The 21,947-nt window shown below is 41.3% G+C and overlaps 1 protein-coding gene across 2 annotated transcripts in view; it reads left to right on the top strand.

The window, feature by feature from the left end:
• Positions 1-262: 262 nt before the first annotated feature.
• Positions 263-21,947, top strand: part of rcan3 (regulator of calcineurin 3) — a 40,686-nt gene continuing 19,001 nt past the window's right edge. Inside the window, exons 1-2 of one of the 2 annotated variants that reach the window (XM_058399210.1) lie at positions 263-422; positions 2,903-3,129. In XM_058399210.1, the coding sequence (XP_058255193.1) occupies positions 2,923-3,129 (207 nt within the window). In that variant the 5' untranslated portion in view covers positions 263-422; positions 2,903-2,922. Of the gene's footprint in view, positions 423-2,902; positions 3,130-15,605; positions 15,909-21,947 lie in introns of those variants that run through there. The other variant, XM_058399211.1, reaches the window with a different exon arrangement.

Here is a 21,947-nt window from a genome sequence, read left to right on the forward strand (position 1 = left end):
ACGTCTGTGATCTAAGAAGAATAAAAGCACTTGGCGACACGCTGTTACATGGAAACAACTTTCGTTTTTCCTGTAGCAACACGTCCCATGCTTCATTTTGAACACAAATGTTACATACTGCAGCTTTAAAGAAGCGAACAGGTGTTTGCGACCGCGCGTAATATCACTTAATACCGCCCCCTTTCCTCAAGCTGCACCGTCATTGGCTGGCTCCATCAGACGCGTGAATTTGATTGGACAGTCGTTGTGCTAGTGATTACGCTCAGCATCCTCTGAATCTTCTTCGCTCAGGAGAAAAGGGTTTAAAGGCCGGATCATTAAATTCACATCATTCTGCCAGGAAATGGCGACGAGCGCGAGGTGAAGCCGGTAGAGTCTGTGTCCGAACTCCGAGCTGCCGACTTTACTTTAGATTTGTTTCGGTAAGTGTTTGGTTAAATAATATGTTTATTTTGTCTACTCTGGCGGATTTGGTCCTCACCGGCTCAGGAATAAAGTTGTCGGCTTTCCATGTAGTTTATTGCAGCGCGTTTTATTTAGACATTTTGTTTACTATCCTCTCTATCACTGTTTTGTTTTGTCGTGTTCACAACATGGACAATTTCCGTGATGTAAAATCGATCATTATGGGTCTCTAGGGGCTGGTCCCTGTGTTGTTTGGTTTAAAAATAAGTGTGCATAAATGGAATCCTATTTGTGACGTCATTGTGTGAAAATGATTTGTTTTTATTCAGATTTTGCCTTGGATTAGAATTTAATTTACACCAAAGCTCGCCTGTAATAAGATTAGTGCTGGATAATAGGAAAGTGACCGCTGGATGTCGCTGTTGCACATGCAAACTGTACTCTATCAGGTGTACCTACCATTACAGGTGTACTATATACACTATATTGCCGAAAGTTTTGGGACATCGGCTTTTACATGCACATGAATGTAATATGGAGTTGTCCCGCCCTTTGCAGCTATAACAGCTTCAACTCTTCTGGGAAGGCTTACCATAAGGTTTAGGAGTGTGTTTATGGACATTTTAGACCATTCCTTTAGAAGCGCATTTGTGAGGTCAGGCACTGATGTTGGATGAGAAGGTCTGGCTCACAGTCTCCGCTCTAATTCATCCCAAAGGTGTTCTATCAAACTGAGGTCAGGACTCTGTGCAGGCCAGTCAAGTTCCTCCACACCAAACTCACTCATCCATGTCTTTATGGACCTTGCTTTGTGCACTGGTGTGCAGTCATGTTGGAACAGGAAGGGGTCATCCGCAAACTGTTTCTAAAAAGTTGGGAGCATGAAATTGTCCAAAATGTCTTCGTATGCTGAAGCATTCAGAGTTCCTTTCAGTGGAACTAAGGGGGCGAGCCCAACTCCTGAAAAACAACACCTGAATTCAAGGATTTGGAGGGGTGTCCCAAAACTTTTGGCAATATAGTGTTACATACAGCTATACACACTGACTGGAGCCATTTGAGCTATAACAAACACAGTTTAGTGGAAGTGGAAGACCACTGACTGTGTTCTACAGCAGGGAGCAACCCTGAGGTCAGGTTACCGTCTGTGAGGAGTTTCACATCTTCTCCCACTGTCCCAGTGGGTTTCTTCAAGGTTCTCCGGTCTCCTAAATCCTTCCAAAACATGCTCGTATGCTAAATTACGCAGCCCTATGTGTAAAAGTGTGTGTGTGGTGCCCCGTAATGACCTGGTGTATAATCCAGAGTGTGTTCCTGCCTCACACCCAGAGTTTCCAAGAAAGGCTCAGGCTCCACCTTTAACACTAACTAGAATAAAGTACATACTGAAGACAGTATAAGGTTTGACTGTATCAGGTGTATCAGTGTTGTTGAGCTTTTAAAACATCTTTTTGTGACCACTGGGTTGAGAAACAATCCTCCAACCAAAACCATTCAGCCTTTGTGGTCAATAAGTAACAATAATGACAGCTAGAGTATGATTAACACACTATGCATGGAAAAAAAATGAGCTCTAGTCTCTAACTGTACACCTACAAAGTGGAACATCATAATGTGAGAAGTATTGTCACTACTGTGCTGAGAACGGTCTCACTCAAATCTGGACAGCTTTCCATTAATGGACAGGGTAGAGGTGGACTCTAGGGTAGAAGTGCATGTAGAATTAGATAAGCTACAGTCAGTAATTGGAGAAAAAAATTATTGCAGCTACAAGGTAGGTATACCTAATAATATGGCCACTGGGTTTATGCTATCTTTCCTCAGGTGTCTGTTTAGCATGGGAAAGAAAATAGAGCCAAAAGAATAACTCTCCATACTAGACCTTACTAGAATTTTTTGTTATTTGTAATTTTTTATTCTCCTTCTATGCTTTATATGATTCAAAGAGTCCAATATTGGTCAAGCCTTTCTGAGCTGTTCTTAAAGGTTCGAGGTTTCAGACTGAAATGAAGCATCATGGTTAGACCATATTGCTCCTGGGATGTTATTTAAGTACTGCATTAAACATTACGGGATGTGCTGTGCTTGGAAACCCTAAAGCTGATTATTTTCATATCACAGTATGTTACACTCTACAGTCTCTTAGTCTCTTAGAAATAAAACAAAAAGCTAGTTATTATTATAGAAATGATAACTTATTAACAGACTGATAATATATATATGAAATTTGCATCTCTCAGTGCTGTTAAATAAATGAATTCAAACCCTTCTGAGCGGTCAGAACCAAGAATTGTAGGAAAAGACAAGCATAAAGACATTCACTATAACCAGTAGGAATTCACTTTGTATTAATCCTGATTTTTAGGGATGTTTAACGCATCTGTTCTGCTGAAATTTTTGAAATACAATTCTTATTTGTGGTTACTACTATTACTAGTACTAATACTACTAATAATAACAACAATCAACACCCATCCCTATCTCTGTGTCTATATAGTCTACTGGCCAGGCAGGCCGATGAAGATGATGCGTGATGGACTGAAGTTGTGGAGTAATGGCTCAGAGGCCCACAGCAGTGACCCTGAGGAAGATGAGGATGAGGAGGAGATGTTATTTGGGGAGAATGATGAAGAGTCAGAGGACATGATGGACTTGAGTGACCTGCCCACCTCACTGTTTGCCTGCTCTGTACATGAGGCTGTGTTTGAGGAGGACAGGCAGCGGGTGAGTGGCGCGGAAGTGTGTGTGTGTGGTCCAGCGATGTGATTCTTTGCAGGTTTGCTGTAACACAATTCTATGCTAAATAAACTGAAATAAGGTCAAGCCAAACATATTGTATATTATGCGACACACCTCGTTTTATTTTTAAAGATACTAAACTAAAAGATCTATGAGAATGTGCCATAAAGTTCCAGCTCAGGTTGTTAGTAATAACTGGCATAACTAGCTAGTTCAGTCTCAGATTCTCATCCGCAGGCTAGATGTTCATTGTGTCAGTGTTTGATACTGATATTGACATATTTACTAGTTAGTGATATTCAGTCAGTCAGCACTTGTAGGTTTAAGCAGTTTAAGCAGATAAGACTATACATATATGTTGTGTTAGTAATGATATTGGGCATGATCTATATTTTTTCCAGTGATTTTTTGTAACGTTTCTAGTACAGCGAGGTTACAAACATTTAGCTATACACATTTCTTACTTCTCATTTTAGAGCATTTTAATGAAATGTGAAGTAATGTTATTTACTCACACATACTAATGAGCCATAACATTAAAACCACCTGCCTAATATTATGCCAACAACACAGCTGACCCATGGAGGCATGGACTTCACATGATTTCTGAAGGTGTGTCGTGGTATCACTTTTTGTGCTGCATATCAGCAGACCTGGTATTTTAGAGATGCCCTGACCCAGCTGTCTGTCCTTACGCTTGCCCATTTCTCCTGCTTCTAACACATCACCTTCAAAAACCTTTCAAAGCCTGAATGTGAACTTGAATCTGAATTAGGAAAGTTGATGTTTGAGCCTTTGACAGGTTTCATTGTCATAAAATAATTGTTTTTCACTTTACCTTTCAGTGCTTTCAGTGTTCTGTTTGATCTCTTTCTCTTTCTGTGTGTGTGTGTGTATAACACACATACTGATCAGCATACTGATCAGGATAAATGGGAAAGTGTAAGGATCTGAGTGACTTTGGCTGGGGCCAAACTGTGACAGCTAGACAACTGGGTCAGAGCATCTCCAAAACAGCAGGTCTTGTCTGGTGTTCCTGCAGTATTACCTACTAAAAGTGGTCCAAGGAGGGATCTTGGACCTGGTTCTGTGTTGTTTTATGTAGGTCTGTGTTCTTATATACCGCCATGGTCCTGTAGGAACATTGTTTCATGTCACTATACAGTGGAAACTCGGCATACAAATGGCATACATACTCGCTTATGAATTTTCGCCTTAAAAATTGAAATTTTGCAATAAATTTGCATCGGCACATGAAGCATTTTCGGCATATGAATGAACCAAATGCCGGCTAAGTTGCACGTATGTCCAGGAGCTGTTCAAAACTTTTTTTTGTGTGTCATTGGAAAGGCAACCAAAGCAAATTCATGAATTTTACACATTTTACTCGTTTTGAAAGAGTCAACCCCTGATAACAAAGGTGCATTCAGCATGCATTTAAAAGCTACGTGATTTTCCAAGCATTTTTTTGTTGACAGATTGGTGGCGTGGGTGATCTGTTCTATTTTTAGCCCAAGCTTGGTGGCATGATTTCCTGTGAGGAGCCTTTACATGGAATGCTTGGCTTGGGTCAGTTCTTTGCAAGCAGCCATACAGTTTACATACGCTTCATATTAGGAATATTGGTAATATTTTTGGGTGGCTGGAACGGATTATCTACATTTACATTATTTCTTATGGGAAAATTTGTTTTACAATACAAATTTTCGCCTTAAAAACTCGCCTCCAGAACAAATTTAATTTGTATGCCGAGGTTCCACTGTCGAAATGACAATAAAAGCTTCTTGACTTGACAACCAGTGGACCACTGACAGGGTCATAGGCATAGAGACTCATTGATGCATGTGGGGAGTGAAGGTTAGCTTGTCTGTTCCTGTCAGTGCTTTTAATATTATGGCTGGTGTGTGTGTGTGTGTGTGTGTGTGTTTTGTAATTAGATATAATTTTTACTTTCCTGGACACTGTTTATTTGAGTATTGTTGTAGTAATGAAGCATCTTCCCAGAATGAACAAATGTTTCCTAACCACACACACACACACACTGCCTCAAGCATGTAGGTCCAACCTAGATGGTTTTATATTCTCTGCTAATGCACACATTTCAAATATAATGGATTCTGTGGAAGCAGGAGCTGAGTAACCTGCATTCAGTGATGCCTGAACTACATTTGCAGAGCGTTCCTGTGAATTAACCCGTTCGTGGGAGTGTGTTTTGCTTCTCTGCAGCTGTTACTGGAAATATTTACTGTGAACAGCAATCACAGTGATTGTTACGGGAAACTCTGGCAGTTCTTTTTGCATTAGGTTTGCAGTATGAACGTGGAATGATTTGAATTAGTGCTGTGATGAAGTCCAGAAAGTCCAGTGATGCTGAGGTAGCAGGAGTCTGAGGTGGCATGTATGGTTACATACAGGAGTCTGAGGTGGTATGTATGGTTACATACAGGAGTCTGAGGTGGTATGTATGGTTACATACAGGAGTCTGAGGTGGCATGTATGGTTACATACAGGAGTCTGAGGTGGTATGTATGGTTACATACAGGAGTCTGAGGTGGTATGTATGGTTACATACAGGAGTCTGAGGTGGCATGTATGATTACATACAGGAGGAGTCTGAGGTGGCATGTATGGTTACATACAGGAGTCTGAGGTGGCATGTATGGTCACATACAGGAGTCTGAGGTGGTATGAATGGTCACATACAGGAGGTGGTATACAGGAGGTGGTATGAATGGTCACATACAGGAGACTGAGGTGGCATGAATGGTTACATACAGAAGTCTGAGGTGGCATGAATGGTTACATACAGGAGTCTGAGGTGGTATGAATGGTTACATACAGGAGTCTGAGGTGGTATGAATGGTTACATACAGGAGTCTGAGGTGGTATGAATGGTTACATACAGGAGTCTGAGGTGGTATGAATGGTTACATACAGGAGTCTGAGGTGGTATGAATGGTTACATACAGGAGTCTGAGGTGGTATGAATGGTTACATACAGGAGTCTGAGGTGGTATGAATGGTTACATACAGGAGTCTGAGGTGGCATGTATGGTTACATACAGGAGGAGTCTGAGGTGGCATGTATGGTTACATACAGGAGGAGTCTGAGGTGGCATGTATGGTTATATATAGGAGTCTGAGGTGGTATGAATGGTCACATACAGGAATCTGAGGTGGAATGAATGGTTACATACAGGAGTCTGAGATGGCATGTATGGTTACATACAGGAGGAGTCTGAGGTGGCATGTATGGTTACATACAGGAGTCTGAGGTGGCATGTATGGTTATATATAGGAGTCTGAGGTGGTATGAATGGTCACATACAGGAGGTGGTATACAGGAGGTGGTATGAATGGTCACATACAGGAGTCTGAGGTGGCATGAATGGTTACATACAGGAGTCTGAGGTGGTATGAATGGTTACATACAGGAGTCTGAGGTGGTATGAATGGTTACATACAGGAGTCTGAGGTGGCATGAATGGTTACATACAGGAGTCTGAGGTGGTATGAATGGTTACATACAGGAGTCTGAGGTGGTATGAATGGTTACATACAGGAGTCTGAGGTGGCATGAATGGTCACATACAGGAGTCTGAGGTGGCATGAATGGTCACATACAGGAGTCTGAGATGGCATGAATGGTCACATACAGGAATCTGAGGTGGAATGAATGGTTACATACAGGAGTCTGAGATGGCATGTATGGTTACATACAGGAGGAGTCTGAGGTGGCATGTATGGTTACATACAGGAGTCTGAGGTGGCATGTATGGTTATATATAGGAGTCTGAGGTGGTATGAATGGTCACATACAGGAGGTGGTATACAGGAGGTGGTATGAATGGTCACATACAGGAGTCTGAAGTGGCATGTATGGTTACATACAGGAGTCTGAAGTGGTATGCATGGTTACATACAGGAGTCTGAGGTGGAATGAATGGTTACATAGAGGAGTCTGAGGTGGCATGAATGGTTACATACAGGAGGAGTCTGAGGTTGCATGTATGGTTACATACAGGAGTCTCAGGTGGTATGAATGGTTACATACAGGAGTCTGAGGTGGTATGAATGGTTACATACAGGAGTCTGAGGTGGCATGAATGGTTACATACAGGAGTCTGAGGTGGCATGAATGGTTACATACAGGAGTCTGAGGTGGCATGAATGGTTACATACAGGAGTCTGAGGTGGCATGAATGGTTACATACAGGAGTCTGAGGTGGCATGAATGGTTACATACAGGAGTCTGAGATGGCATGAATGGTTACATACAGGAGTCTGAGGTGGCATGAATGGTTACATACAGGAGTCTGAGATGGTATGTATGGTCACATACAGGAGTCTGAGATGGTATGTATGGTCACATACAGGAGTCTGGGGTGGTTACATACAGGAGTCTGAGGTGGGATGTATGGTTACATACAGGAGTCTGAGGTGGCATGTATGGTTACATACAGGAATCTGAGGTGGCATGTATGGTTACATACAGGAGTCTCAGGTGGGATGTATTGTCACATACAGGAGTCTGAGGTGGCATGTATGGTTACATACAGGAGGAGTCTGAGGTGGCATGTATGGTTACATACAGGAGGAGTCTGAGGTGGCATGTATGGTTACATACAGGAGGAGTCTGAGGTGGCATGTATGGTTACATACAGGAGGAGTCTGAGGTGGCATGTATGGTCACATACAGGAGTCTGAGGTGGCATGTATGGTTACATACAGGAGTCTGAGGTGGAATGAATGGTTACATACAGGAGGAGTCTGAGGTGGCATGTATGGTTACATACAGGAGTCTGAGGTGGCATGTATGGTTACATACAGGAGGACTCTGAGGTGGCATGAATGGTTACATACAGGGGTCTGAGGTGGCATGTATGGTTACATACAGGAGGAGTCTGAGGTGGCATGTATGGTTACATACAGGAGTCTGAGGTGGCATGTATGGTTACATACAGGAGGAGTCTGAGGTGGCATGTATGGTTACATACAGGAGTCTGAGGTGGCATGTATGGTTACATACAGGAGTCTGAGGTGGTATGAATCGTTACATACAGGAGTCTGAGGTGGCATGTATGGTTACATACAGGAGTCTGAGGTGGCATGTATGGTTACATACAGGAGTCTGAGGTGGCATGTATGTTCACCTACAGGAGTCTGAGGTGGCATGTATGTTCACATACAGGAGTCTGAGGTGGCATGTATGTTCACATACAGGAGTCTGAGGTGGCATGTATGTTCACATACAGGAGTCTGAGGTGGCATGTATGTTCACATACAGGAGTCTGAGGTGGCATGTATGTTCACATACAGGAGTCTGAGGTGGCATGTATGTTCACATACAGGAGTCTGAGGTGGCATGTATGGTTTCATACAGGAGTCTCAGGTGGCATGTATGGTTACATACAGGAGTCTGAGGTGGCATGTATGGTTTCATACAGGAGTCTCAGGTGGCATGTATGGTTACATACAGGAGTTGGAAGTGGCAGGTATGGTTTCATACAGGAGTCTGAGATGGCATGAATGGTTACATACAGGAGTAGGAAGTGGCATGTCTGAGGTGGCATGTATGGTTTCAAACAGGAGTTGGAAGTGGCATGTATGGTTTCATACAGGAGTCTGAGGTAGAACGTATGTTATATACAGGAGTCTGAGGTAGCATGTATGGTTACATACAGGAGTCTGAGGTGGAATGCATGGTCACAATAAGGAGTCTGAGCTGGCATGAATGGTCACATACAGGAGTCTGAGGTGGCATGAATGGTTACATACAGGAGTCTGAGGTGGTATGTATGGTTACATACAGGAGTCTGAGGTGGAATGAATGGTTACATACAGGAGTCAGAAGTGGCATGTATGGTTTCATACAGGAGTCTGAGGTGGCATGTATGATTACATACAGGAGGAGTCAGAAGTGGCATGTATGGTTACACACAGGAGTCTGAGGTGGTATGTATGGTTACATACAGGAATCTGAGGTGGAATGAATGGTTACATACAGGAGTCTGAGGTGGTATGTATGGTTACATACAGGAATCACTGGCTGTCAGACTATGGTTCTAGTTGCTGCCTACAATCTTTACTTCAAAAATGGATTCCTGGCATGCCATTGGGATGTGGTAGCTTAGTGGGTAAGGTATTGGATGACTAATCAGCTGGTTGTGAGATTGAATCCCAGGTACACCATGTTGCCATTTCTGTTTTCCTGAGCAAGGCCCTTAACCCTCAGTTGTATAAAATGCCACTTTTTATAATCTGCCAAATGTAAATATGTGCTCAGAAGACTTTTTCTTTCAGAGCCAAAGCAGTGACTTTGGATCTGTCAGCTGCTTCGAATTGTATCTCTCTTTTTCCTTGGCCAGTTCCCCCCAGTTTCGACCAGTTCCCCCTCACAAACCATCTCATACAGGAGTTCTCAACCGTCTTTAAACTGTACCCTGAGGAAAGCACCCTCTTCCACATACATGAGCTCACAAATGCCCTGGAGTTTCTGTGATTGATTGACAAGAGTAGAGAGTAATGCTTTCCCTCACACCCTGACAGTCCAGAGAGCACGAGAGAGTGAACACTTTACTTCTGCACCACTTCAGGGGCCTCTCTGATATTTTAAGGTTGCTCACTGGATATATGCTTGTTATTGTTATTGTTAGGCACACAATACCTCTTTGTGCTTTATGTGTCGTTGACTTCTCCCTGAACTACCCTGGTATTTTATAATTACACTCCATTACAACCACATATTAGTTGAATTCTGATGTTAGCACACTAGGTTAAGCTAATCAACAGGTAATTATGTGATGCTCAACAAGCTGGTGTGTATATATACAAGCTATATATGTATATATAGCCCAAAGTTTTGGGACACCCTTCCAAAGTCATTGAATTCAGGTGATGTTTTTCATGGGTTGGGCTTGGCCCATTAGTTCCAGTGAAATGAACTCCTAATGCTTCAGCAAACCAAAACATTATGGACAATTTCATACTCCCAACTTTGTGCGAACAGTTTGGGGATGGCCCCTTCCTGTTCCAACATGACTGCGCACCATTGCACAAAGCAAGGTCCATAAAGACATGGATGACTGAGTTTGGTGTGGAGGAATTTGACTGAGTCCTGACCTCAACCCCATAGAACATCTTTGAGATGAAATAGAGTGGAAACTGCGAGGCCTTCTCGTCCAACAGTGCCTGACCTCATCATTGCCTAACCTCACAAATGCGCTTCTAGAGGAATGGTCAAAAAATCCCATGAACACACTCCTAAACCTTTTGGAAAGTCTTCCCAGAACAGTTGAAGCTGTAATAGCTGCAAAGGGCGGCTCCATATACTCCATATTACATTCATGTGCATGTGCAAGGCAGGTGTCCTAAATATATGTTTCAGTGAGAGAGCTAGGTAGGAATGGTAGGAAAAATTCAATAAAATGAAATAAAAGAAGTGCTTAGTTTGTTGTATGGACTTTAATCAGGACGTTTCCGAAATTTCAAGAGGGTTTCTGGAGGAACCCAAAGAAACAATGGAGAGAGAGAGAGTGTGTCTTGCTAAAGCATGAAGGACAGAATGGTAATGTATGAAACAGTCAAATGTTGATCAAGCAAAACACTGTGATGTGTATTTTTGTGTCTTGAGTGGGAGGGTATGAGTTAATCCTTCAATATGGAGATAAAAATAACAACACAGAAAGGGACACAGGTAGTAAAGCATTCCGGGTGACCCTGATATACTCACTGCTTGCTACATCATATCTATTCTCTGGACAACAGGCTAAAAATAACACATGGATGTGTGTGTACACCTCTCTCAAAGCTTCCTTAAAGTTAGGCCAATAATTGTAGCATCATCAGGGTCCTTCGGTGGCATCATCATCAAGGTCCTTCAGCGTCATCAAACATCATGACCTCCACAGCACAGTGCATGTGGCTGTTTACCTGCTCTAAGGGTTCAGAGTGTGTGTATGTGTGTGTGTGTGAGAGCGAGAGAGAGAGAGAGAGAGAGAGAGAGAGAGAGAGAGAGAGAGGGGGAAAGAGAGAGAGAGTGTGTGTGTGTGAGAGAGAGGAGATAGAGAAAGACTGTGTGTGTAAAAGAGAGAGGAGATAGAGAAAGACTGTGTGTGCGTGTGTGTGTGTGTGTGTGTGTGTGTGTGTGTGTGTGAGAGAGAGAGAGAGAGAGAGAGAGAGACTGTGTGTGTGTATGTGAGAAAGAGAGAGACAGAGAGAGAGAGAGAGACTGTGTGTGTGTATGTGAGAAAGAGAGAGACAGAGAGAGAGAGAGAGACTGTGTGTGTGTGTGTGTGTGTGCTCTCTGAGCCAGTATTTTATTAAAGCTGCTGAAATTAAACAGTACTATTCTTTGTTGATGTTGTTGTTGCTGCTTTATCTGACACTTTGACCTAACCCCACCTTTAAATCACATTACTAAACCTTTACTAATGTCCTAAAACCTGGACAAGAAATGGACAGTGTTTTAATCGAACATGGATGCACACAATGCATGACTTATCTAAAAGCCAGGCCCTTTTAAAAATAATAAATAATTAAGTGTGCATTTAGTACTGATTTTATTTTAATAATATTTTCCTAATCCAGCTATTCAGATATTAGGCTTATGATGTGATAGTGTACAGTAATACACTTAAGTTCAAGTGAGGCTAATATCTGCAGCAACTAATATAATGGAAATATAATAGCTTTTATAACAGTGGCTTCAAGCACTCTAACAAAATGTAAAGAATCAGGGATATTTTTAGATTCACCTTCACCTCACGTCGAGACGCACGGCTTTAGACCGGTACTTTATGCTGCTTTCCAGAAGAAACGGCGGTGGTGGATTAATTAATTGCAGTTAATTTTAGAAACAAGTTTTCCGAAATGGGAAGCTGTTCTTATCATCCTTATGTAATATATCAGGCATAAATAGACTTGTTTGTCTTCTAGATGTGATTTTAGACAGAAGAGTATGGAGAGCCGAGATGAAAATAGCCTCTGCTGCTGTATGGATCAGGACGATATTAATATATGAACTGGGCATGAAGATGGAGATAATGCAGTGTTTCTGAGTCACCAGGCAACAGGCACACATTGTCTCTCCTTCATTCACATTCCTCTTCTGTTCATTATTTAATTCAGGCTGTTTATAGGAACTGTGGAACTGTTTTTTAAATGTCTTTCCTCTGTGTCTGTTCTCTCTCTCTCTCTCTCTCTCTCTCTCTCTCTCTCTCCCTCCCCCTCTTTCATTCTCTCTGTCTATTTCTGCTGCATCACCCTGCATTCCTCTGCACCTGGACCCTCCCTGTCTCTCTCTCTCTCTCTCTCTCTCTCTCTCTCTCTCTCTCTCTCTGTTCTATAAATATCTTGCCCTAGTTTGCTGCAGCTGCAGTGAAGCCAGAGGCTGGTAGAGCAGGGTGAGATAGCAAAGCAGTCTATACACACACACACACACATTACAAATTTATTCATTTGCACTATATGGAGTGAATTCCACACAAACAACAAACCCACTCAGTTGTTTCCAATAAATTCTTTCTAGTTCTTTAAGCTTGACCCTGCCAGAAACAAGGTGGATAGACCGATACACAGAACAGCTCATACACACCAAGTGACTTACTCTCACACAGCACAGCATGATGTCTATCTCACTCTCACACACACACAGTGCCATTGCTCTATACTGTGTGTGTGTCATTCATATTGTGTTCTATTTATATCCCTATTATTATATTGAAATGTTAGTATTCAGAAGAAATAAAAGAAATGTCAAAACAGTTTATCGCTACAGTGATGCATAGTTCTATGAAAAACTCTTGGGGAGGGGGTGTTCTGTGTAATGTGCACAAACAAAATACCTGGAAGCTTTAACTGTTCTACTGCCCTGATTTTCTTCCTACGGACAAAACAAAAAGATGGTTCTATTAGTTTTATGGACAGAAAAAATGCACTTTCTGGACAAAACAAAATCAAATGGTTCATAGATCTGTAAAGCCCAACAGCAGACCTACTTTGATTATAGCCATTAGTCATGTATGTATTCCCATCTTTGAGGAGCAAAAGAAAGGCTGTAATCTACTAGGTAATCTAAAAAAGAGAGAGAGAGACCGGTGAGCTGCTGTAATGTAAACGATACCAAGAAAATAATGTGTTTCACTGACAATCCACATAATTCTAAAGCAGATGTCATTCGTGAATAAAATTGAAATTTTAATCATTGACAATGTGCTGTGCTGCAAGAGGAGTGAAATCATTTTCCTAGAACACCGCATATCATTTGCTGGAATGGAGCTGCAGTTAACACACACAGTTGAGTATGATGCTGCTTTTGGTTGGTTCTTCCTCTCAATGTCGGTGCTTCGGAATGAGATCACCTCTTCGGGCAAACAAATACATATGATATCCAGAGGCACTGCCTGGCACTTTTGACATCCACACCCAAGAGCATGCTCACATGTAGGTTAGTAGCTACTGAATTACTGTTCACCCAAAACCCTGATCAAATCAGATGTCTGACAGAAAGAAGAGATACTGATGAAAATATTGCAGATATTTAGCAGGTAATTACGTGTTTAGCTGCCGAACATGTGAAATAGACCCCATCCATCCCAAACCCCCTTTAATTAAAAAAACTGAACTCCACATTAGTCCACACCACTAGTTTCCTGTCATCCTCTGTCTCCAATATCAGAAATCATCCTACTGTCAGTATATTGCCTTAAGCACCATGTCTGCCTTGAGCCCAGCTCTTTGTTTTATATTGTTATAGTCCAGTTCAAATAACTACAGATTAACCGTAGTCTGGTTCCTCTTGGGTCCTGTGATGGACTGGCGACCTGTCCAGAGTGTACCCCTGCCTTTCACCCAATGTGCACTGGGATAGGCTCCATCAGATTCCTGTGATCCCCTAATATGGAATAAAGCGGGTATAGAAAATGGATGGATGGATGGATGGATGGATGGATGGATGGTTTCTCTTGATGTTTCTTCCTCGTGTAGTTTCATGGAGTTTTTCCTTCCCCCCTGACCTGCACATTATTCAGAACAAACAAAACTAAGTCTATATCTGAATTTCCTTGAAGCAGGAATTGCGACAGCGTTGTTAGAAGCACTATATAAATAAAAATAAACTGAATCGAGCCTCATAAGGAATCATTTACTTATCACAAAATGTTGGTTTATATGTAAGAGCACGTAAAATAACAACCTTGTAGAAGCTGACACATTAACAAAAGGCAAACTTCATCGAAGCAAAACAGAGAGCAGTGATTGCTATTGGAAAATACAGGCACATTACATTACAAAATGGAATCATTTTTTCCAAAACAGCCTAACATTTGTTTTTAAGGTAGTTACCATGGAGTATCATAGTGGAACCATGGTAGTATCATGGACACCCCTCCAAATCATTGAATTCAGGTGTTGTTTTTCATGGGTTGGGCTCGGCCCCTTAGTTCCAGTGAAAGGAACTCTTAATGCTTCAGCATACCAAGACATTTTGGACAATTTCATGCTCCCAAATTTGTGGGAACCGTTTGGGGATGACCCCTTCCTGTTCCAACATGACTGTACACCAGTGCACAAAGCAAGATCCATAAAGACATGGATGAGTGAGTTTGGTGTGGAGGAACTTGACTGGCCTGCACAGAGTCCTGACCTCAACATGAATTAGAGCAGAGACTTCGAGCCAGGCTTTCTCGTCCTACATCAGTGACTGACCTCACAAATGCGCTTCTAGAGGAATGGTCAACAATTCCCATAAACATGCTCCTAAACCTTGTGGAAAGCCTTCCCAAAAGAGTTGAAGCTGTTATAGCTGCAAAGGGTGGGCAAACTCCATATTACATTCATGTGTAATATGTAAAGGCAGGCGTCCAAAAACTTTTGTCAATATAGTGTATAATGGATACAAGGGTGAATTTTATAAACAAGCCAGAATGTTTCATTTTAGGAGCAAGAAAACTGATTTGGTGTCAAAAGTTGAGTGCTAATCATGCCACCCACTGATAATGGCAACCACCAGAATGGCAACCACCAGAAGGAACGCCTACAAGGGACTCCATAAGCTACTGGCGATCTGCATCAATAAAATCTCTGCATGTTTTAACATAAGGGGGTTTTGTTCCACTTTGTGGTACCCAAGAACATTCACCGGTGATGATATCACTGTAACGCACGCCCTCTCGTGGCTGATTGCTTCATTAAGGGACGGTTAACTGCAGTAAAACCATGGTAGTCTATAGTGGCTTTTCCTCCAAGCAGGTCTTTCTTGAACCCGTGACATGCTCACAGAACGTGCATGAGGGGTCATTTGTGCAATTTCTGACTGAGAAACAAAGCATTTGATAAAAAAGGAACCTTAAAACTCAAAAACAATTTTCAGTGTATCCAGGAGCTGGATGGCGTCAGTGCCGGGACGCGCGCTGATTGGTGCGTTTGGAAGGACTTAGCTCCGCCCCTTGCGTTCAAGACAGCGAGGGTCAGACAGGCAGGAGTCAGCGAGTGCTCAGGTCTCTTCTGTAGCGCATCTCAGGTGATCCCAGTGAACGTAGCACAGAGAGCGGTGCACATTTAACCAGTGAAAAACTCTGAAAGGACCAAGAGAACGAGAGAAAAAGAGGAATAACATCAGATCTGTTTTTAAGAAAAACAAAAACAAAACATCCCACTGCTGATCGTTTTAAGAGGGAATGCCATCGATCGATATGAAACTGGAACTGGTGACGCTCATCGCGTGCGACGTGGACGCTGAGGTGTTCACGTCCGACAAAATGCAGGTACTCATCTTATGTTTGAAAATACATATATAAGACCTTTCTGCGTTTGGTTTAGCTTCTCTCTCTCTTTCTCTCTCTCTCTCTCTCTCTCTCTCTCTCTCTCAGCATGCTCAAGCTTCATAGCTGCATGCTCGCCAAGTGTTCACTGTGTTCTCCCAGGGTCATAGTTCTAATATTTCTTCTCTCTCTCTCTCTCTCTCTCTCTCTCTCTCATTACGCGTGTTTATGACAGCCCCCTAATGACTTCAGCAGGACCGATTTGCCCAGTATGATATGATGAAACACAATGTCAAAGTCTCATCATTACACAGTTGTTTTATTTGATCTATGCGGCGAAGGACGGTTGCTATGGTCGCCCCGACCTGGCCACGCCCCCTGACAACAGCGCTGTGTGAGATCTTTTGAAGTGTTAAAACAAATCCTCTGAATTTATTATTATTATTTTTATTTATTTTTTTAAACTAATTGGCGTCTTGGAAAAAGTATCCAAAACGTAGAAATGAAATGATCTGAAACGTCTCGTTATTTTGGGAGTTTTGCTGTCACACAATTAAACGAAAAAAATATATATAGTGAAGAGTATAAAATAAAATAAAATAAAATAAAATAAAATAGATACAGGGTGCAGGAAAAGGCTGGTGTCCAAAAATCATTCCCTGAATGTTGACTGTAGGGAAGAGGGCATTGTTTGGGACACGGCTCCTGACTGTTTTTTGTGAATGAAGCTGCAGCTCCGCATTAACATTCCGCTGCACGCGTCGGTGACGTCATCGGTGCGCTAAAACGAGTGACGCGCGCGCGAAGCGCAGGGAGGAATTTTATAGACTCGGTAAAAAGTGACCGGAGAAAACCTTGGATTAGACGCATTGGCGAACCCTGCTCTCATACACGTGCACACACCACCCCAACTTACCTACCTTCATACTGCAGGTGTGTGTGCGTGTGTGCGTTAGATAAGGTACACAGAGATGCATGAGCATAAATGCTGTTGCAGTTCATCTCGGCCGCCTTGCAGTGTTTGTAGATCTTATTATATTATTAGTTATTATTAGTAATAATTATTATTTTGCAAGAAGCAGAATGCAAACACTTGTTTTTGGTGTTTGTGTGTGTGAGAGAGAGAGAGAGAGAGAGAGAGAGAGATTATCATAAAGATGATGTAATGCAGTGAATGTCTTATGGTAGAATGTTCATGTCAAAATGTTAACTGATGGGATAAAACTGGGTTTATTTGCGGCAGCAGATCATGACATTACTAACTATATAATCTCAAACACAAAGTATTTTTGAGAAATCACACTAGACTTATGCCAAAGGCTGCCAATGATTTGTTTGTTTGTTTTTTAAATAGAAAATTAGCAGTTGCGAGTCAACGAAATACAACAACATCTATTTCACAGTCTAGCAACTGTATTTAAGGTAATAATCATTATCCAGGATTGCCAGGTTTCAGCAAAAATATCCAGTCCAACTACATCTTAAAAACCACAAAAATACCTGGAAACCAACCCAGGTTAGGCATGAAATATTCTAAGCCTTTTGTGTTTTTGATGTACAACCTTTTTTCCACACAGTCATCTATTATCCTCTCTTCCCATCTGCAATATATCTTACAACAGAAATGGTTCTGTACATCCTAGACACAATGTCTGCACTAACACTTTGCCTTTTGTGGAAATTTATTAGATTTTGCTGTGAGATCCTGGTGGCTGTACAATATATTTAACCCAGCTCTGGCAACCCTGCCATTACCTGTCCTGTCTGCTGCTCCTCCATCAAGCATGGGGCAGAGTGATTCCTGCCCCAAGGGGCTGCTATTAGTGCTTCTTGCAGTTTCCATTTATGACAACTAGCTACAGTAATAACTGTATGGAAGGTAAGTGGGGCAGTGAAACACGCTGCAACTCAACCGTGTAACATTAAAAAGGTGACCAAATCAACAGCATATCTGCTTACATCTGTCAAACAGCAGTCAAATAAAATAATTAGTATTTCAGCTGATTTGAAAATCATATGGAGTTGTTTATAAGGGCTTTATCTGCACATAAGCTGCTACTGTTTATTTTGTTTAAAAGGCTTTATCATGAATCAAAAGGATCTCAAGATAAAACTGAAACTTATAGTCTGGTCCAAATTGTAGGTTATTAGGGGGTGATTATTCAGTTAAATCTAGCATAAAGAAAAAAAAATGTTTAAAGAATTTCCTACAATGCCCTACACCTCTGTTTTTTGCTGTTTTACACACACACACATATAAATACACACACACGCTCTTATTCAGGTCAGTGTTCGTCATTCAGTTCTGACTGCACCACAGTAGCTGTAGCACTGCAGTATCAGACACAGTGTGTGTCTCTAGCTACACACACCCAGGACATAGGTAGCACACTGTTACACAGTGAAATTATCAGCGTTGCATCAACTGTTTGTGTCCAACTAAATGAAGCATATAGCCATCCCTTTGGTCAGGAGATGAGTCATTGTTTGTATGTGGCTAACCATGACTGACTACACCTCCCATCAAGCCTTGCTTCCCCTGGCATGCTTATCCCTAATCACACACACACACACACACCATTTCTCCTGTGTGCTGTTAAACCTTGTTTGTGCCGTTGCTATGTCGATGGTCATTATTTTTTGTTTTTGCTTGTTTTGGCTGCTGGTCAGGGACTGGTCAAGATAGACATAGAAACAAAGAGATAACCACGAAGAAAGGCAGAAAAGTGTCCCTTTGTTCCAAGTTACATTTATTCATTCATTGCACTTGTTAAAAATGTAATCGAGAAAGAGAGAGGCAAAAGAAGAAATATAGGCAGTTTGCTGGAGATTGCTTTGAGTGGGAATAATCATTGTTTCGCTCAGGTTTAAGGAGATTAATAAACTGCACACGGGTTACTGGTGCTCATTATAGAAAAGACAACATCCGCTTCTTTTATCATGTCTGTTCATTTTTGCTTTCCTCTCAGAGCATGCTTTACTGCATATTCATCCTTTCTCTCTCTCTCTGTCTCTCTCTCTGTCTCTCTCTCTCTCTCTCTTACAACATTGTACACCAGACAATATGGTGATATGGAAACAAATCTATGATCCCACACTTTGTCCTTGTTTTCATTGCCAGGTGACCTGTACCATAAAAAAAACAATAGAGACTCTTTTTACCAAGAGCACTGAACTGGGACATATGGTTATAAATACTGCAGACAATAGATAGGTTATTGCAAGTTGTAATTCAAGTCAAGCACCAGACCTAGCGACATTTTTATAATCGTCACCTGTCCTGCTTGGGAGGGTCTGTGCCGAAAGTAGCCACGGCTTCCTGTTCTTGGCTGCAACCCGATGTGCTATTCTGCTGTTGTAGCACATTCAATACTGAGATGCTTTTCAGCTCACCATGGTTGTACAGAGTGAGCTCAAACCAGTCTGGTCATTCTCCTCTGACCTCTGTCATCAACAAGGTGTTTTCATTCTTTTTTTCTTCTTCACCAGTCTGTAAAGTGAGACATCAGCATCAATACTGGTATCAACAATCATACCACAGAGTCACTAAGATCATATTTTTCCCCTATTCTGATGCCCCTATCCATGCCACATGATTGACTGATAGGGTAATTACATGAATGTGTGAGGGTACCACTGTTCCTAATAAATTGGCCAGTGGGTGTATTACCATTTCTTAGTGTTTTACATGAACGGTTAAGTTTGTGCAAAAATTTTGTACATACATTGTGACCTTTATTTACTATGCAATCAGCTTCACATCACTCCACTTCTCCCTAGCATCATAATGTTTATAAAAATAAATCCTGTGCTTTCAATGCTTTCAATTCCTCACTCTTTTTTTCTAGTCTCTCTGTCTGTAAAGGAGAGCCCATCCCAGGAAGACAGGCATGTCCAGCGTTAACGCAGATTTGATTGGAGTGGTAATATTTCCAGCAATACTGAACAATCACACAGAGGAAGCGCTGGTGGCACAGACACGTGTATTTTTATACACAATCTGACAGTGCATAAAAACCTTTTCCTGCTTTTTTTACCGAGCAACATGACACAGAATCATATCATCTTGCAGGAAGCATTTGAATTGTTGACAGTTATCACGGTTTTACACGATCTAGCAGCTACTACACAATTTTTTTGACATGCTATTTAAAGCTTGTGTAGAGATCACCGCTGCTTCGCTCCTATAGGAGTCCTATATCATGATATAAAACAAAGTAAAAAGCTGTTTTTGGGAGCTAGCTGTTAATCTACAGAAAAGGAGATGTATGTCTCTGCTGTCCGGTCAGTAAAGTAGCCTCTCTCTTTACAAGCTACTCGAGTTAAAAGCTAAAAATCTGGATCTTTGTGGGAAATATTACAACCAAACAACTGTGATTGATGAGGAGAAAAGGGGACCAGATACACACCATTGGATGCGTGTGTTACTCCAGGCTAATCGCTTATCCATTTTCTAGTGTCATCACGTAGGCCCACGCTCATTTTCGTAATGAGTTCAGCTCTAATGCAATTCATTTCTGATTAGGAAACTCCTTAGGATATTAGCATGTGGTTTGGGACACAGCACAATTCTGCAAGTTTGACCAGTATAACAATCTTCAACAGTGTACAGTGGAAATTGGAAACCTCTGGACATTCCAGTTGGTCCCTTTATTTAAAATTAAATGTGGTTATTATTAATATTTTACGGACCTAGAACCTCTACATCTATTGCTCTATTGCATCTATTACATCTACATGGATGCATAGAGACCATTTATTTATTTGTGTGTATTGATTTATTGATTTTTTTTTTTGTATCAGTCCCAATACCTTAATGAGTAACCTACTTAGAATAAATTGATCAGGGATGTCAAGTAGCATTTAATTTAACTGTATTTACGTTCTCATGGTGTACACAGTGTCTCTAGACTCGTCCTTTAAAACGTCGCTAGCTGATTTTAAATTAGCTAGCTAGATAAATTACCTCGGCTGGAGTAGGGTTGCAGTGGAGAGGAGCGAGGTTTTTGTGTCCTTTCAGAAACCGCGGTAAGTAAACTACGTTTTTGTTTCCTTTGCGTCAGAACCCCTTTTTGTCACAGAACAATATTGGCAATATCTTGGGAAGACCTGTTACGTTGAGTCACTTAGTATTGACTGTAGACATTTTTCCCCCCTCATCTTGCCAGCATTTTTAGCTAGCAATTGTGTTGTTTTATACTTAAGGTTTTAATAGGTTACTAGTGTTGTAGTAAAGACGCTGTAGTTGTTCATCTTGATGTTTAAATTGAGGATAGTTCACTTTGATTGGTTAAATTATTTGAGAAAAGCATCCAGAATATTATCATATTCTAACAAATGTCCTTTACAGCAACAGCATACACTAGGGATATGTAACATAACCATGTGATATCAGGTTTCTTACAAGAAACCGAGTAAGGTATCCGACCTTGGGATTAATGCATGCATGTGTTTATTTATTGTTTACACTCATTTTAGTGTTCAGATTAATTCAATTCTGAATCACAGTCAAGTGAAAAACCAATGCATTTATCCCTCTACCTCATTACAGTTGGGATGGTGTTGTTCTGTGTCTCATAGGTGTGTGTCTTTCAGTCAGGGAGGATTTGTAACATGAGAGGGAGAAAGGTTAATGAAGTGAAGGACATTACGTAATGTCCAGCTGAATGTTTGGGAGTCTGTCAAATGTTGTTCGGATAATTTCCCTTGTCAACTGTTTGTCAGGGTCAAACTAAATCAAAATAATTTAATATACCTCATCTCTGTGGCTGGGTGGATTATATTATGGTAAGAAAAACAGTTCATATTCTGAGAAACAATAGTTGTAGGCTGGACACAAAGTCTGTACACATCTACGCCTTTTTTTAAAACATCACTTTATTTTTTTTGCAAGATTCTGTTTAAAAGTATTTGCTTGCTGATTTAATGGATCACAGTGTGACCTTTAGTTGTTTTTGTTCAAGGAGTGTGTAGGGGTTTTTTTTTGTCCTAATAGGAGCAGGAACTAATAGCAGGAAGTCACTGCTTGAGGTTTACAACAAA

This window comes from Hemibagrus wyckioides, linkage group LG09 (assembly GCF_019097595.1).
Source record: "Hemibagrus wyckioides isolate EC202008001 linkage group LG09, SWU_Hwy_1.0, whole genome shotgun sequence".
In the NCBI taxonomy this organism is placed as follows: domain Eukaryota; kingdom Metazoa; phylum Chordata; class Actinopteri; order Siluriformes; family Bagridae; genus Hemibagrus; species Hemibagrus wyckioides.